At 41.4% G+C, this 19,524-nt stretch overlaps 1 protein-coding gene across 3 annotated transcripts in view; it reads left to right on the plus strand.

Moving 5' to 3' along the window:
- Positions 1-8,063: 8,063 nt before the first annotated feature.
- ATRN (attractin) overlaps positions 8,064-19,524 on the plus strand; it is a 175,848-nt gene continuing 164,387 nt past the window's right edge. For 2 of the 3 annotated variants that reach the window (XM_033415733.2, XM_049698757.1), the window contains exon 1: positions 8,064-8,626. In XM_033415733.2, coding sequence (XP_033271624.1) covers positions 8,250-8,626 — 377 coding nt within the window. In that variant the 5' untranslated portion in view covers positions 8,064-8,249. The remainder of the gene's footprint in view (positions 8,627-19,524) is intronic. The other variant, XM_004285303.3, reaches the window with a different exon arrangement.

Here is a 19,524-nt window from a genome sequence, read left to right on the forward strand (position 1 = left end):
TTCCTTAAGTAATCAGTAAGGTACAAACCATCCGTTAGGAATATAGTATGGTCAACTCCTATTACTTTAATTAATAACTAGAACACTTATCTGCCCTTATTAGGAGGAAATCCTAGAATGTCTTCTTCTAGAATCCCTCTCTTTCAGTGAATTACCCAAGAAACCTGGGGCTTATTCAGTCTAAAGTGGCCAGTCCAGCTTCCAAACAAGTCAGCCAAGTCAGGGTTGTGCATCTAACTTGTGAAAAGTAAGTGTAGAGAAGACACTGATTGAGAAGCCATCCCACTCATCTCCAGGGAGGTGGCACGAAGGAATATTGTCAGTTGTGGAGATCATGAAAATACAATGGTCAGATCTCCTGCTGTGTGGAGTGTAACTGACTAGCAGCCCAACGGCCGCCAGTCTGGCTCCACCACCACATTTGTGCTAATGTAGGCCTCTTCCTGTGAAATTCAGGGCCACTCCAACAGGAAACTTTGGCTCCAACACTCACCTTTGGCCTGGACAAGCCTTTCTTGGAACTGCACTGCAGTCTGAGACTCTTCTTAACCAGTCCTGCTTTCCCCCTTTCCTTCACAGCTGTCAGTTTTTTATTCCAGTCTGATTCCTCTTCCTGCCTTTTCCTGCTTCCTTTCTCTTTATCCTTCACAGATGTTTCTCCTAATAAGTCTCTTGAACTAATTCTGTTTTGGCATCTGTCTGTTTCTTGGTAGGCCTCCCAGGCATTCACAGTGCTGGAGCTGATTCCCACTGGCTTGTGGGAGCAGATTCTGTGCACCACCTTCCTAGCCCCACATTCAGCGACATCATGTTGGTAGCTTGAAATAGGTCATGACGGGAGTATTTACACTGTAGGAATCAACAAATGCTACACATGAAAGCTTTTTTCCCCCCTAGCAAGCTGGTTGTTAAACATTTATCAGTATATCTCTGGTATATACCCAACAGAAAGGTGTACGTATGTTCACCAAGTGACCTGGGCTAGATTCCTAGACTGTTCATAGTAGATAAATGAAAATAAATGACCTACTAGATACAACAATATGGATGAATCTCACAAACATAATGCTAAGTGAAAGCCAGTCACAAAAGCGTCCATACTGTAGCATTCCATTTACATAAAGTAAAAAACTGGCAAAACTAATCTATAGTGTAAGAAGTCAGAAGAGGAAATTCCCTGGTGTTCCAGTGGTTAGGACTCGGCACTTTCACTGTCAGGGCTGGGGTTCAATCCCTGGTTAGGGAACTCAGATCCCTCAAGCCGAGTGGTGCACCAAAAAAAAAAAATATGTGTGTGTGTGTGTGTGTGTGTGTGTGTGTGTGTATGCCTAATTAGTTCTATGAAGGCAGGGATTTTTTTAACACAATTTTTAAATTGTTGTGGTTAAAAAAAACACATATAATAAAATTTACCATCTTAACCATCTGTAAGTGCACAGTTCAGTAGTGTTAAGCATATTCACATTGTTGTACAACTGATGTCCAGAACTTTTTCATCTTGCAAAACTCAAACTCTATATCCATTAAACAACCACTGCCCACTTTCCCCTCCTCCCAGTTACCTCATGTAAGTAGAATCATACAGTATTTATCTTTTTGTTCACTTAGCATAATGTTTCTAAGGTTCATCCATGTTATAGCATGTGTCAAAATTTCTTTCCTTTTTAAGGCTGAATACTATTCTATTGTATCTATTTACCACATTTTGTTCATCCATTCATCCATTGATAGATGCTTGGGCTGCTTCCACCTCTTGGCTAATGTGAATAATGTTGCAATGAACATGGGTATGCAAATATCTCTTCAAGAGCCTGCTTTCAATTATTTTGGATATATATATATATATATACACAAGTGATATTGCTGGATCATACGGTAATTCTATTTTTAATGTTTCCAGGAACTGCCAAACCATTTACCACAGTGGCTGTACAATTTTACACTCCCACTAACAGTGCACGGTGATTCCAATTTCTCCACATTCTTGCCATTTGTTATTCTGGATTTTGTTTGTTTGTTTATTTGTTTGATAGTAGCCATTCTAATGGACGTGAGGAAGAGCAGGGATTTTCTTTCATATGCTTTTTCACTGCTGCCTTCCCAGAGCCTAGGTCAATCTCTGGTACATAGTAGCCATTCAATGAGTATTAGTTGCATAAATGAATAAATTGAATGAGTTGACTTCATGTATAGGGTTGTGTAGTGGGCTGAACAGTGGTACCGCAAAAGATCTGTCCACATCCTTACCCAAGAACCCGTGAATGTTACCATAATTGGAAAAGGGTCTTTGTAGATGAAATTAATTAAGGATCTTGAGATGAAGAGGTCATCCTAGATTACCCAGGTGGGCCCTAAGTCTAATGACAAGTGTTCTTTTTTTTTTAAGGGAACTTTATTTTTATTTATTTATTTATTTACTTTTTGCTGCGTTGGGTCTTCCTTGCTGTGCGGGCTTTCTTTAGTTGCAGTGGAGCAGGGGCTACTCTTTGTTGTGGTGCGCAGGCTTCTCATTGTGGTGGCTTCTCTTGTTGCAGAGCATTGGCTCTAGGCGCATGGGCTTCAGTAGTTGTGGCATGTGGGCTTCAGTAGTTGTGGCTCACGGGCTCTAGAGCGCAGGCTCAGTAGTTGTGGCTCATGGGCTTAGTTGCTCCACGGCATGTGGGATCTTCCCGGACCAGTGTTCGGACCCGTGTCCCCTGCATCCTGCATTGGCAGGTGGATTTTTAACCACTGCGCTACCAGGGAAGCCCGACAAGTGTTCTTATAAGAGAGATACGCACAGAAGAAGACAACACAGAGGAGAAGGCAATGTGATGACAAAGATTGGAGTGATGTGGTCACAAGCCACGGAGGACAAGGAATGCCAACAGCCAGCAGAAGCTAGAACAGTCAAGGAAGCATTCTCCCCTGAAGTCTCCAGAGGGAATGCAGCCCTGCTGAAACCCAGAACTGTGAGAGAATAAATTCTTGTTGTTTTATGCCACCAAGATTTTGGTAATTTGTTACAACACTCACAGAAAACTAATACAGGCTGTTACCCATAATTCTGAGAAGTTTTAATCAAAAAGGATGGCTTCGGGTGTGGGGTGGGAGGATGAAAGAAATAGATGAGGGAGATTAAGAGGGACAAACTTCCAGTTACTAAATAAATGTCACAGGTATGAAATGTACAGTGTGGGGAATACAGTCAATAATAATGTAATATCTTTATGGTGACAGATGGTAACTAGACATCATGGTGATCATTTTAGAAGGTATAGAAATACTGATCACTATGTTATAGCTAATGATACTGAGTTATATACTTGAAAGTTGCTAAGAGAGGAAATCTTAGATGTTCTCACCAACAAAAAAAGAAATGGTAATTATGTGATGGGATGGAGGTGTTAGCTAATACTATGGTGGTAATAATTTTGCAATATAAGTGTATCAAATCAACATGTTGTACACCTTAAACTTACATGATGTTATATGTCAATTCTATCCCAATAAAGCTGGAGAAAAAAAAAAGAAATACTGAGCACTATGTTGTACGCTAGGAGCTAACAGTGTTGTGGGTCAATTATACTTGAAAAACAAACAAACAAATAAACACACTTACAGAAAAAGAGATCAGATTTGTGGTTATCAGAGGTGGAGGTTGTGGGGTGGGGGAATTGGATGAAGGTGGTCAAAAGGTACAAACTTCCAGGTATAAGATAAATAAGTGCTGGGATGTAATATACATCATGATTAATATAATAAACTCTCTTGTATGTTATATGAAAATTGTTAAGAGGGTAAATCCTAAGAGTTCTTATTATAAGGAAAAATATTTTTCTATTTCTTTAATTTTATATCTGTATGAGATGATAGATGTTCACTAAATTTATTGTGATAATCATTTCATGATGTATGGAAGTCAAATCATTATGCTGTATACCTTAAACTTATACAATGCTGTATGTTAATCATATCTCAATAAAATTGGGGAAAAATAGCTTTAGTTTGGGAAGCTCTAATTTGAAGTCATTCTTCATGGGTGTACTATTTAGCAAGGCCAGTTGTCTTTTAATGTTATTATTGTTTTCATAACATCTAATCTATGTACAGGAGAAGGCTTTTAGTTTTCTATCATAGAAATTTGGGGAAAGGGGCATGCATCCAGCTCATCCAATAGAAATTTCAAGTCCTCTGCCTTTAAATTGGTTATGTCTTCCCAAGACTGGGTTTTGTCCCTTGAGCTGATGTAAAGGTCACTTCCTATATTTGTGAGGCTTGTCTATGGAGGCCATAGGGGCTCTGCCATAGCTCAGGGGGCTAATTCTGCATTCCCAGGTCCAGGATCCCTAAATACTTTCCCTTAGAGCCTGCCAAAGAGTATTGGGATCTTATGTTTGTAAGTTAACCTATCCCTCACATGGGAGCTGCAACCCAATAAGCTTCATTCCTACATAGAACCCTCCCAGTTGTGATTGTTCCAAAGTTTCAGGATCAGCCTTTTTCACAGGCAATATAGTACCTTACCTGTTAGGTGAGATCCTGACACATGTAATCAGGGAATTACTTCATTTCATGTATACTAAAAGCATAAGAAGACCTTTGGCATACTAAAATATGTTGATGTTTCAAACAGTTCAGAGAAAGGTCTTTTGATGCTTAGGGAAGGTCAGACAGCTGATCAGATAGATCTTACCAGGGAAGCATTCATCCTTGCTATATAGTGCTCAATAAATATTCGTTGTATGTAGTAAACTGCTGGTACCCCTCCCAAATTTCCTTTACTGGATCCTTCTTACTACTGTGAGTGATGGCTGCTAAATCCTGGCCCTTTTGCCTCAAGGTGGGATCAACTCTATGGTACAATTCATGCTCCACAGCTCTCCATAAGATCAGGCTGAAGCTCCAAATAAGACCACATCTTATCAGCTACCTTCCCTGCCCTATCCTGCTTCCTTTATTGCCTTTCTCCTAAGAGTACTCTCCCAATGAATTATGCACTCAAATCCTGTTTCAGGGTCTGCTCCTAGGGAAACAGACCTAAGACACTGCATGCATAAAAAAATATAAAAATTCATCCATGTCCATGACCTGGAGACAATGTTATAATGCAAGTAAAGATATAGAAAATGATGACATGAAATCAGAGAGAGCAGAAGGGCCACACGGAGAGAATGCTTTTCTTGAGTGAAAAAAACAAAAAACCAAAAAACCGGCAGAGGCAACTTCAAACCATCTTAGTAGCAAATGTCCCTGGCCATGCTGTTAGTAAGAACTATGTTATTTAGAGTCTGGACTTAGAACAGTTCCAGATCAAAGGCTAAGAATTCTTTGCTGTTGGCATTAATGTTTCTGGGACCTGGAGGTGGCTGCTTTGATAAGGACTAGTGGAGAAACAGGTGGCATGGGATTTCAGGTAGAACAGCCACAGTACCTTGGTGATAAGGAATAAGGAGTCCAACAGAAGTGCTTCCAGAGCTGCAGTGATCCCTTTCGTAAGGAGTGACTGGATATTATACCAGAACCCACTTAGTATTATATACAGATGACTAGCTATACATGATATTTGTATACATAATTATACAGCCATTCTTGATCAATTCTTAATCAAGTTTACCTCACAAGACTTGTTCTTGGTGGAAGCAAGTTACACAGTATTCTGGTAATCTATTGCTGTGTAACAAATTTAGTGCCTTAAAAAGTACACTTATTTATTTTGCTCGTATACCTGTAATTTGGGGTGGGTTCAGCAGAGGTGATACCCCTCTGCTTCATGAATGTCTGGGGCCTCAACTTGGAAGACTTGAATGGCTGTGGGCTGGCTTCCTCACAGCATGGCAGTCTTAGAGTAGCTAGACTTCTTTTAAGGCAGCTGGATTTCCCCAGTGCAAGTGTTCCAAGACACTCAGGAGGAAGCTGCAAAACTTCCTATGACCTAGACTCAAAAGTCTCAACACATCACTTCCATCATAGTCTACTGGTTAAACAAATCATTAAAGCCACCACAGATTCAAGGAGTGGGGGGATTAGTCCCCACCTCCCCACATAAATAGTGTAAAAGAATTTGTAGCCATCTTTAATGCACCATACAGAAACAGAAAGTGTAGTGGACTCTGACAACAACAGTAAAGGAGAAAGAAAATATGAATACTTCCCGTCACAAGAAAAGATTTTGTTTTTTAAGGACAAGATAATTTGAGCATGTTTGAAGCCTAAGGAAAAAGAATCAGAGAAGGGAGTAGGTTAAAGAAGTAAGAAAAAGAATGTTTGCTGCAGCAAGTTTTGAGAGCTTTGGAGAGCAGCCATACTGCTGCTGTGTAGATGCGAGCCATTTCCTGTTAACCTCAGGTGTTGGTAAAGTCACGTGAAACTTCACAGCCTGAGCTCAGTTTTGCTCTGGGGAGTGGTGGAATAGGCTGGTTCCACTTCTGGCCTGGAGGAGCAGTGCCTCCTGAGGCCAGGGCATGGCTCCATGTCAGCCTGTCCCATGGTAGGGCCATGTCTTCCATTTTCCTGTCTCATCCTGCACATCGCCATGTAGGAAACTGTAGCAAAACATAACCTGCAAACCAGAATGCCAGTGCTAGGGCCTAGGCTGAACAACGGGTTTCACGTAGGAATAGGAGGGATGTGTGGGTGGAGAGCTGGCTGTTGTGCAGTTCAGCTTCAGCAGGCTTAAGGGGATGCAGAATGAAGAAGGTCAGGACCTGGGTATGAGGTACATCGTAGAATTTTAGAATTCTGTGCTCTGTGAAGAGAAGCTTCACAGGTACATGAGGGCCTTTCTTTGTTTCCCACGGACTGCAAGGTGCCCAAACTATGAGATAGCTGCCATGGGAATATTCATCCCACCACAAGGCTTATGTCAATGTTCTGGTTATCTATTGGTGAGTAACAAACCTCTCTAAAACTTGGAGGCTTAAAACAGCAGCCAGTTTATAATTTCTCGGGATTTTGGATAAGGCATAGTAGGAAAGACTTCTCTCTGTTCTACATAATGTGGAACGGCTGAGATGGCTGGAACAATGGCTTCTTCCCTCAGTGACTTTGTCCCTCAGCTGGGATGGGTCCACCAGGTTCTTGTGTCTGGGATCTCAGTTCTTGGTGATAACTGGGTTCCTACTTTTCCTCCATGTGGTCTCTCTGCAGCAAGGTGGAAAAGCAGCTGCAGCTCAGGACTATCAAGAGCTCAAGATCAAGATTGCTAGGTTGTTCTTAAAGGCTCAGAACTGGAACTGGCACATCATCACTTGCCCCACATTCTTCTTCAGTTAAATCGAGTCACAGGTCTGTCCAGATTCCAGGTCAGGGACCACACAAGGTTGTACTGCCAGGAGGCATGTTTCACTGGGGGTCACCAAAGTAACAAACTACCTGACAAGAAGGGCTCCAGGAGCAGAACTGTGTATGAAGGGGGGAGAGGGGGGATGCTCCAGTTCCTAATTTTATGCTGCCCTTTCTTCAGAGATGATTGGAGGGCAAATAGCGGGGAGCAAGGTAACCTCAAACTTCCTGTACAGGATTAAAGGTGTGTGGTCTGGTCTGCTACTTAATCAGCCTGTATCAAGGGAGGCGCACTGTGTCTTCAGTTCTAGGCATTTATTGAGCATAGCCAATGCGCTAGGTTCTTAACACAGGTGTTACTTCGTTAACCCTATACTACAGAGGACAAAGCAGAAGCTCAAAGGCAGCACTGCTACAGTACCGCACTTAGCGTCACACCACGACGCTGACTCCTAGGCCCTTTCTGCCCCGCAGCGAGAGTTGGGGTAGAGCGATGACCGGCGCCGGGGTCTTCGGGACCGCAGCGCTCAACTCTGCTGGCTTGGTTAGCAGAGGGACCGGATCCGAGGCAGCGAACGGGAAAAGGGTGCTTCAGGACCGCTACTCAGGGTCTGCCTCGCCGGGCTAAGGGATAAAACTAGAGCACTAGGGCGCTTCGTTAGAGGTCGGAAAGGCCTCGCCTTATCCCAGGATCCGCGTTAGAGGTCTGCCTCCAGGGCCGCGTGCCCCGCCCACGCACGCATGCGCCGACCCCTCGTCCCGCGCAGCTCCCGCCCCGCCCTCAGGATTGACCGCCCGAGCCACCGTCCGCACAGCCCCGCCCCGCACGGCCAGGGGAAGGAGAGGCGGTTGTGCCCTGTGGTGTGCGCGCGCGCGCGCGTGTTTGTGTGTGTGTGAGTGTGTTTGTGTGTGTGAGTGTGTTTGTGTGTGTGTGTGTGTGTGTGTATGTATATGTGTTCGTGGGGCACCGTCTCAGCCCCGGGAAGATGGTGGCGGCGGCGACTGAGGCGAGGCTGAGGAGGAGGACGGTGGCGACGCCAGCGCCCGGGAGCAGGAACAGCAGGCGGTGCCGGGACTGGGACGCGACCAGGGCTGGGAGGCCAGGGCTGGGGACCCGGCTGCGCCTCCCACGGCGGCGGCGGCGGCTGCTGCTGTTGCTGCTGCTCCCGCCGCTGCTGCTGCTTCCCTGGGCGGCTGAGGCCGCGGCGGCAGCGACGGCGGTGTCGGGCTCAGCCTCAGCAGAGGCCAAGGAATGCGACCGGCCCTGTGTCAACGGCGGCCGCTGCAATCCTGGCACTGGCCAGTGCGTCTGCCCCGCCGGCTGGGTGGGCGAGCAATGCCAGCACTGCGGGGGCCGCTTCAGGTGAGTGGTGTGGGGGGGGTGTCGGAGGGTAGGGCTCAGCCAGAGGCCGAGGCTTAAGGGCCGCTCGAGACGGCCCCAGGCCGGAGGCGGCTGCCCGACAGAAAGTGGGGGGGATAGGGCCGCCCCATGGTGTTTGAGGACCATTTGCTTCCTGGGAGGTCATCGTCTCTGGCCTGGGGTCTTCCTGTAAGAGAAGTTGAAAAGGTTCGAGGCAAGGGTGGGGGCACCCCAAAGGGGTTTGGGCGCGGCGGACTACATGGGACGAAAGCTTAGGATCCCGAAGAGTTTCAAAGCCAGTCTCTGAAACTGGGCCTCTTTTGGAAAAACGAGGTATAAAAGAAAAGGTGAGAGAGCCAGTCTTCCTTAAACATTTCTTTGGAACATCCCTTCGTTCTCTAGAGCCTGATGAGTTCCTGGACTGATTGGAGATGTGGGGTACTCCGAAGAAACAGGGCCCTGGGAGAGCTTCGTTGTCTGGAGATAGAAGGGAAAAGGGTAGGATTGTGAGATATTAGAGATAGAAGAACCATCGGTTATTGGCTAAAGGAAAGTGAAGAAACTAGCCTTTGGAAGCTCACTGGAGGAGGCGGATTGGAACAAGGTCTGTCATGGAGAGGGCATCGAAGGAGGTTCCTGTTTGCCCTGGTTTCTGGAGAATATGGAGTTCTGAGTTGGCCTGGTTCAGGGCAGTACCTCTTGGAGAGATCACTCATTAATTAATTAGTAGTTAACTATTATTTGCTTTAGTTGTGCAAGGATTTCTGGATAATACAAACAAATAGATTAGCCAGACTTTGGCCTAGTCCACAAGGAGTTTGGAATATAGCTAGAGAAAGATTTGTACATAGATAACCATAATCATAAGGGCTACAGAGTCATTCATGCTTTTGGCAGATATTTACTGAATTTTTTTGATGTCAGATAGGGAAGAGTGGGGAAATATGAAGAACAAGACAGGCAGGGTCCCTGCTCTCATAGATCTTACATTCTAGTGGGGAGACAGACAAGAAGTAAATAAATAAGTGAAAGAAAAGAACAAATAATTTTAGGTAATGGTAAGTGCTGTCAAGAAGGTAAGTCAGGATGGCCTGATAGACAATTATAACCAGTTGGTAACTTTAGGAGAAGGCACTCATTTGAAGTGACATTTGATCTGAGACCTGAATGAGGTAAGGGAGAACCTGTGGGAATTCAGGGGCAGAGAGGGTGTGACTAGCTGAGGGGGTACAAGGGATATTTTGAGGAGGAGGTGACGTTGGATTTGAGTACTTGAGGATAGTAGGATTTGGAAGTGTGGCACTGGGAAAAAAATTTCAGATGGAACAAAGGATGCAAACAAAATTGTGGAGACCAGAAAGTAAAGTATTGCTAGTGCCAGGGTATATAGAAGAGAATTGCGAGAGAGAAGTTTGGAACCGTAGAATTATAGACTCACGTAATGTCAGATCTTCAAGGGAACACGGAGAACGTTGAAGAGCTGAGCTCTTTGTCGTTATGGAGAAAGCAAGTGATTTCAAGACTAGTGTACTGTAGGGCCAGCCTTGTACCTTTACTTAGGGTTCTGGGTAATGTGGTTCTGGTTTATGAACTACATTAATCTACACAAACTTGTTGAGGGCTACTCTGGGTTGGGTTATGAGATTACAGTGGTTAACGAGACAGACACAGTCCTGCTCTTACAGAGCTTACATTCTAGCTTGGGAACAGTAATCAATTTCTTATGATTTTTCTTAAAGCTATGGAAGTGAATAGGAGGGGGCAAACGGAGGACTTGATTTAGTTTGGAAAGGTAAGGTTAGTGTCTGAATAAGTGGCTTTTGAGTTGAGATCTGAAGGGTGAAATGCCACCACCTACATGGGAGGTGGGGTGCTGAGGGTCCAGTACGTACAGAGGCTTGGAGATGAGAGGGATCATGGCAGGATGGATAGAAAGCCAGGTGGCTGGAGCAGAGAGAGCAAAGGGGAGCAAGACTGGTGAGATAGGAGCCAGGCCTTGTGGAGCCCTGTTGGTTGGGTTGAGAATTTTGACCTTTAGCCTGTGAGCAGTAGAATAGCATAGTTCATCTTGTTTTCATGACATTACAGGCTTTTAGATTGGCGCCAGAGCAGGAATGGCCTTGAAGATGGGGCCAGACCATTTTGAATTTGAGGAACTTCCACGATCAAGTGAATGGATGGTTGGGTCAGAGGAGAGTTCTTCAAGTTCTGAAAATCTGGGATGCCTTAGTAGACCGTGGGGGCCCACAGGGTGGGGAGGGATATATATAGCTAGATCAGTCTGTCTAATGTTCAGAGAAGGTGGACTCACTTTAAGCATGAGAGATGGTGGGCAACTAGATTGGAACTGTTGACATGGGTCAGGACAGCAGTAACGAGAACTTGAGATAAGCTGTGGGAATGGAGGCAGGGTTAGGTGCTCGGTGGTATTGTAGAGGTGAATGACAGATCTTTCTTTGAAACTGGCTTGCTCTTGGGAAGAGAGAGGGGGATGGTGAAGGAAAGAAAACTAGATCCTATCTTAGTTGATTGAGAGGACGGTGTTACCATTAACAGACACAGGGACACAGGAGGAGCAGATTTGAGATGTTTAATTTTGCACATACTGAGATTGGAGTGTTTACAGGGTTTCTACCTTGTGGGACAGGTGTAAGTATTGGAGTCATCTACATATAGAGAAAGCAGGTCCAAGTGTTCACGTGGACAGTCCAGAGGATTGGAGAAAAGCTACTTGTTAGGGGGAACATCCAGTCCTGACACTGGTTGTCTCAAATGGCGTCATCCGTGAGTGAAGGGGCACCCCTGGTTGTTGTGGACACTCCACTTGAGCCAGTTCCAGCTGGTGTCAGTGCTCTTTCCTGGGCAAAGAGTTATGACCTTTATTCTGATAATTCATTATATTTTGTGGGATTCTGGAATTTGCATTTTAAAAAAAGGAAAGTAAGGGACTTCCCTGGTGGTGCAGTGGTAAAGAATCCACCTTCCAATGCAGGGGACGCAGGTTCGATCCCTGGTCAGGGAACTAAGATTCCCCCATGCCACGGGCAACTAAGCCCACACCACAACTACTGAGCTCGCAAACCTCAACTAGAGAGCCCGCATGCCGCAAACTACAGAGCCCACGCGCTCTGGAACCTGCACACCACAACTAGAGAGAGAAAACCCACACACCACAACTAGAGTGAAGCCCGTGTGCCCAACAAAAGATCCCGCATGCCTCAGCCAAGATCCTGCATGCTGCAACTAAGACCCGATGCAGCCAAAGATAAATAAATAATAAATCTTAAAAAAAAAGAAGCAATATTTTAAAAAAGTGAAAGTAAGAGGAACTTACATTTCTAGGCTTTAAAAAAACCTTTCATTAAATTTTTAGTTGTAGGATTTTTTAGGGGAAGAGTGAAATGTTGGTTTTTATTATGTGTTGGTATGGGTCTTGATTTAACTTACAAACCTCTTTGTTATTAAACTTCGAGACATTAGAATGAATACCTTTCTGGTTTGGGTCAGCATTAGGTTGGTGTGATTTTTAAGCCTTTTAGTTCCATAAATCCTGTGTTACAATTTCTGTTATAAGGTCCTTTTTATTAATTGAAAGGAATGTAGGATAATAAGAGGGTTAGATTTCACTAAAGTTATCATACTGAGTCCATACTACATGCCACGGACTGGATCAGGCATTTTCATGTATATTGTGCCATTTAATCTTCAGGACAACTCTGAGGGTGTTGTTTACAATTTGGATTATTGTGTGGTTATAGTTAGAAAATCACTTAATTTTTTTTCCAAATATAAGATACTATAGAAATGATTAATTACAGAGGATAAAGTTAATGGTGTCAGTTTAATAAAAATAACTATGAAATCTTTGGTGGATGATTTCTAAAGCAATGCCACTTCCATTCATTTTTATGTGATTCAGTAATCATGTTTTTCTACTTGTGATATCACCATCGAAACTTTTGTTTGGAGGATAAATATATCACATTAAGTTAGAAAATAAAGATGTTAAGCTCATTTATGAAATTAATACGCATTTAATTCTTTTAAGTTCCTGTATACAACTTCTGGGAGGTTAGAATACAATAACCTGCTGAATTAGAGCCTTATAGTTGCCCATGATATTAATACTGTCTATAGAAGAAAAAGAAAGGCATTTATTCAGCATCTGTTTTGTGCACAGCACATTGCAGTAATAGTAGTAGTAATAGTTGCAGCAGTAGCTGCTTCCATTTTTCTAGCATTTCTCCATTTTTTCCAGGTGTTGTGTCAAGGGCCTTTTAGAAATTATTCTTTTTAATCCTTAGAGTGAAGTTATTCCCATTTCACAGTTGGGTAAACCGAAGCTTGGAGATACAGAGTAACTTGCCCAATGTTACACAACTTGTGAAAAACTGAGATCTGAACTCAGGCCTTGTCTAATTCCCAAACATATGCTTTCCTTTATACCATTTGGCCTCTCATTTTTTCTGAGTCGAGTCATCCTTTATGGACATTATTTGGAAGGGCTGACATAATCCCAACACTCTGAGAAACAAAGGAGGGAAAATAGGTTTGTTACAATAGGAAAGCTAGCATAAAAAAAAAAAATCTTAATTTACTTGAATCTGTCTGGCTACTGGCCTGAGGACATAAATATGTTTTTCTAACTAGTGAAGTGAAAATTCTGGAAAATAAAATTTGATATAAGAAGGTAAAATAAATACTTATTTTGCTTACAGTAATTACTAAGAAGTATTAACCTGAAGCCCTAAATTTATGTTCATGAATCAAATTTAGACTTGTCTGTTTTTCCCAGTAGAATATAAGCTCCATGAGGCAGGAATTTTTATCTGTTTTGCTCACTGTTATATTCCCAGAGCCTAGAGCAGTGGCTGAGACATAGTGCTCAATAACTATCGTTGAATGAAGGAATGAAGTTCTGCTATATATTCTTTATGACTTAAAAAAAAGTCATCTGTACCTATATGACTGCCATGTTTGTCTTTTGTCCTTTTATTTCTCCTGAATTTCATTGTCTTGTCTTCCACTGTTTGCTGGGCATCTTTATTGGGATGTTGTGCTGTCCACCTCATACTAAGCCACATCGAAGACCAAACTTCTTATCCTCATTGAAAAAAATAGTGTTTTCCTTTGTACTTCCTTATTTCAGTAGCAAATTCTACTTTAGATAACCAAAGGTCAAAACTTAGGAGTAATCTTTTGCTCCTTCTGTTTGTTCTCCCTTCTCTAAAGTCTTAGAAATGTGTTCCTTTCCATTTTTCCTGCTGCCATCCTAGTGCACCTGGCCCTTCACCTTATTGCTGACCTGCCTCTGTTGCACCCTGGCTGGTTTCTTGCACCTCCAGAATACATTCTACCCTGTGTCATATAATCCCCTGAGAACATGTATCACTGTCTTGCTCAGAAACCTTCCTAACATACAGAGGGACCTAGGGCCAGATCATTAAACTCCATACCAAGGAGTTTGGGCCTTATCCTCTTGTTTTGTTTTTGTATTTTATTATTTTATTTATTTTGGCCGTGCTGCACAGCTTGCAGGATCTTAATTCCCTGACCAGGGTTTGAACCCGTGCCCTGAAAGCACAGAGTCCTAACCACTGGACCACCAGGGAATTCCCTGTTTTGTTTTTTGATTGAAATACAATTTATGTACAATATTATGTTAGTTTCAGGTGTACTACATAGTGATCTGACATTTGCGTACATTATGAAATGATCACCACGATAAGTTTAGTAACTATCTGTTCCCATACAAAATTACTGTAGTATTATTGACCATATTCCTTATGCTGTATATTACATCCCTGTGGCTTATTTATTTTATAATTGGCTGTTTGTAACTCTTAATCCCCTTCACCTATTTTACCCCTACCTGGGCCTTATCCTCTTGGAATTGATAACATGGTCTAAATTACTGACTTTTTAATACCGAATCTCCCAATGTTCCAATCATGTTGGGCACATGATCCAAACCCTGTTACCGCGGGCAGTAGTTTTAACTTGTTTCTTTGATACTGCATAACTGGGATTGCCAATTTTCAGCTCAGGATCAGGCTGTTCTCACTGCCCTGTACTTTAGCTCTTTTTATCTAGTTTCACATTCAGAGGCTCATTAATTGTCACTCTATTTGTAAATTGTATTGGATACAATTTCTATCAAAGTTCTTTTAGTGACAGATGCCCAACTCAGACAAGCTTAAGAGAAAAAAATGGGAGAGATTTATTGGTTTATGTGACAGAAAAGTCCAGGGGATATTGTTGGCTTCATATGTGGGTAGATCCAGGTGACCAGTTGGTCTCTCTCCTCTCTTTACTGGCCTCACTTTCAGGCAGGCTCTCTTCATGTGATGTCTCCAGGAGCTAAATCACACTGGAAAAGAGTAACTTTTCCTTAGGAGCATGTAACAGATAAGGAAGAGTGAGAGTCTCGCTGGTTGGTCCCTTGTCCTTTACTGAAGCAGTCACTGTGGCTAGTGTCCTGGGAATGTTCTGACTGATTAGACCTGAGTTGAGTACCTCTCTGGAGCTGGGGGATGAGGGTCCAACTTCATAGATGGAAGGACTGAGAAAGGGGAAGGAAAACGGAAAACACACTGTCACCAGAAAGTGGGGCCAGTACCGGGCGGGTGAGGACAGTGACATCGCTGCCTATTCTTAGAACCTGCTGTTTGGTGAATACTCAGTAAGTGTTGATGATGAAAATTGGGAATGGTCTGGAAAATATCGTATCATGCTGGTCCCCCAGTTTATCAGAAATTCACTCCATGAGGGACCCACTATGTGGAATGTTGAGGTTACTGCAGTGAAGACTGTTCTGTGTTGAGAGCCAAGTCATTGAATGGCAGTTATTCATCCCTTGATATGTGACAGGGAAAAAAGAGAGGATTATGGGAAGAATCAACAAAATATGTGCTTATGTTGTGTGAATTTATGTTATTTTGGGTGGAAACTTTATATAAAATACATAACAGACCTTTCAAGCTTTTGGCTGATTCCTGGAAGAGTTTACTTAGATGAAAAGGTAAAAATATGTTTATTGAGTAAAAAGAAAAATTTAGCATGAATGTCTTAATATAATTGCCTAATATGTTTGAAAGCAGGTATCTGACATTTAAACTTTACCTCTGTGAAAGGTTCCCAAGATAGGCAAATGCATTTTATTTACTACAGTATAGAAGACAGATAAATATATAGGAAAAAAGCAGAGTATGTTTATGATCAAAACAGGTTTTACTAATTGTGATTAACTTATTTAATAAATTTGTAGGTTATCTTTATCTTGAGAATTAAATATAGAAGTAGGTACCTGTTAGCGTGGTTGAACAGAAATCATATTGGTTTTTCTCTTTAAATACAATCTTGTTCCTAAAACTGAAATGAACCTGTGGTTGTACTTTCCCTAATGATTGTATCTAGAAATTCATCAGCCACTAACCTATTATGAAACTTGTTTCTCATTTATACTCTTTACTATTTTCTGTGATTTCCCAAATGCATGATGGCAAAACTGCCTTATTCATATGTTATATACTAATCTAATCCTTCGTTTTGTTGCTTTCTTCCCTCCATTTTTCCTTTTCTCCCTATACTTTCAAACTGGCCCTTTATTGTTAGCCTGACTTTTTCTAATTTTTCCTCCTTAGGGTGAATTTCTTTTATTTACCTTGCTTTTTTCTTTCTCCTCCTTTTATTGATGTCATATCCCTTTAACTGCTTTTCTTTTAATACCTGAGACCGTGGTTTGATTTCATCCTTTCAGGTTTTAATTCTTTAAGTTTTCTGTTTTTTCAAGTACATTTTTTTTTTCAAGTACATTTTGAGTGAAGCTTAATTCAGGCTATTTATTAACGTGTTTACTTATCTAGAATTCTCTTTCACTTATAGAAGTCAATTTTAGTTATGGCTGAATTGCCTCTTTATTGTTTTAGAACTTGACATTAACGGTGTACAGTTATTAAGTTGAATGAATTTTCCAATTAATTCCTCTTGGTACTTTTTACATTCTAATTAAGGATTTTCTAATTTGTTTATTAATAAGCCTATAAGCATTAGAGGCTGAAATTGTGTCAGGTGCTGTTAAGGGACACAAAAGTAACCTCTTGACCAGTGTTTCCTATATTTTTTGATTCACAAATCCTTTCACAAAAATGTATAATCTTGTGGACTACCTTAATTACACATTAAAAAATGTATCCTAGTTTTGATAAGGTGATTTTAAATAGTAAAAAGTAACTTCCTATTAAACATTATAACATACATTTTGAATACAGTTTGTAATGATATTCATAATATAAAAAGAAAAATTTCTTTTCCCTCTTTAACATGTATTTTAAATTAATTGAGTAAGGAGAAGCACTATTTATACACAAATAAAAAGTGACATTTAGTTTGGGGATCGAATATATATTAAAATAGAGATTGTATTTGGCTCTGCTTTATACTATAGAAATAGACAACTTTCCTGTCCTCATGTTTGTTATTCATGCATTTGTGCTTTAAAAATTATTTCTTAGAATTTTTTTGTGTTTTGTTTCTAAATGATAAAAAGATAGTGGTTTTCAGCTGTATGTAAGCATTCCTTTGCAAATAGCATACTTCCTGTGTGGATGGTTTTTCAAAATTGAATGAAAAGGCCAAACTGGCTGTAATTGTCACTTAATTTTCCCCTTTCACATTGGTTTTTGAAATACTGGAGACATCTTGCAAAGTTATACAAGGATTTTTCTTTTTTCTCCCATATCTCTTCCCTCTTGCGTCTCCCTCCCTCCCACCCTCCCTATCCCACCCCTCTGGGTGCTCACAAAGCACCGAGCTGATCTCCCTGTGCTATGCAGCTGCTTCCCACTAGCTATCTATTTTACGTTTGGTAGTGTATATATGCCCATGCCACTCTCTCACTTTGTCACAGCTTACCCTTCCAAGCCCTCCCCATATCCTCAAGTCCATCCCTAGTAGGTCTGTGTCTTTATTTCTGTCTTACCCCTAGGTTCTTCATGACATTTCTTTTTCTTAGATTCCATATATATGTGTTAGCATACGGTATTTGTCTTTCTCTTTCTGACTTACTTCACTCTGTATGACAGACTCTAGGTCCATCCACCTCACTACAAATAACTCAATTTCGTTTCTTTTTATGGCTGAGTAATATTCCATTGTATATATGTGCCACATCTTCTTTATCCATTCATCCGATGATGGACACTTAGGTTGTTTCCATCTCCTGGCTATTGTAAATAGAGCTGCAATGAACATTGTGGTACATGACTCTTTTTGAATTATGGTTTTCTCAGGGTATATGCCAAGTAGTGGGATTGCTGGGTCATATGGTAGTTCTATTTGTAGTTTTTTAAGGAACCTCCATACTGTCCTCCATAGTGCTGTACCAATTCACATTCCCACCAGCAGTGCAAGAGTGTTCCCTTTTCTCCACACCCTCTCCAGAATTTATTGTTTCTAGATTTTTGATGATGGCCATTCTGACCGGTGAGAGATGAGATCTCATCGTAGTTTTGATTTGCATTTCTCTAATGATTAATGATGTTGAGGATTCTTTCATGTGTTTGTTGGCAGTCTGTATATCTTCTTTGGAGAACTGTCTATTTAGGTCTTCTGCCCATTTTTGGATTGGGCTGTTTGTTTTTTTTTTGTTGAGCTGCATGAGCTGCTTGTAAATTTTGGAGATTAATCCTTTGTCAGTTGCTTCATTTGCAAATATTTTCTTCCATTCTGAGGGTTGTCTTTTGGTCTTGTTGATGGTTTCCTTTGCTGTGCAAAAGCTTTGAAGTTTCATTAGGTCCCATTTGTTTATTTTTTGTTTTTATTTCCATTTCTCTAGGAGGTGGGTCAAAAAGGATCTTGCTGTGATTTATGTCATAGAGTGTTCTGCCTATGTTTTCCTCTAAGAGTTTGATAGTTTCTGGCCTTACATTTAGGTCTTTAATCCATTTTGAGCTTATTTTTATGTATGGTGTTAGGGAGTGTTCTAATCTCATACTTTTACATGTACCTGTCTAGTTTTCCCAGCACCACTTATTGAAGAGGCTATCCTTTCTCCACTGTACATTCCTGCCTCCTTTATCAAAGGTAAGGTGACCATATGTGCGTGGGTTTATCTCTTGGCTTTCTATCCTGTTCCATTGATCTATATGTCTGTTCTTGTGCCAGTACCATACTGTCTTGATTACTGTAGCTTTGTAGTGTAGTCTGAAGTCAGGGAGCCTGATTCCTCCAGCTCCGTTTTTCGTTCTCAAGATTGCTTTGGCTATTCGGGGTCTTTTGTGTTTCCATACAAATTGTGAAATTTTTTGTTCTAGTTTTGTGAAAAATGCCACTGGTAGTTTGATAGGGATTGCATTGAATCTGTAGATTGCTTTGGGTAGTATAGTAATTTTCACAATGTTGATTCTTCCAATCCAAGAACATGGTATATCTCTTCATCTATTTGTATCATCTTTAATTTCTTTCATCAGTGTCTTATAATTTTCTGCATACAGGTCTTTTGTCTCCTTAGGTAGGTTTATTCCTAGATATTTTATTCTTTTTGTTGCAATGGTAAATGGGAGTGTTTTCTTGATTTCACTTTCAGATTTTTCATCATTAGTGTATAGGAGTGTCAGATATTTCTGTGCATTAATTTTGTATCCTGCTACTTTACCAAATTCATTGATTAGCCCTAGTAGTTTTCTGGTGGCATCTTTAGGATTCTCTATGTATAGTATCATGTCATCTGCAAACAGTGACAGCTTTACTTCTTCTTTTCCAATTTGATTCCTTTTATTTCCTTTTCTTCTCTGATTGATGTGGCTAAAACTTCCAAAACTATGTTGAATAAGAGTGGTGAGAGTGGGCAACCTTGTCTTGTTCCTGATCTTAGTGGAAATGCTTTCAGTTTTTCCACCATT

Source organism: Orcinus orca, chromosome 16, assembly GCF_937001465.1.
Source record: "Orcinus orca chromosome 16, mOrcOrc1.1, whole genome shotgun sequence".
NCBI lineage: Eukaryota > Metazoa > Chordata > Mammalia > Artiodactyla > Delphinidae > Orcinus > Orcinus orca.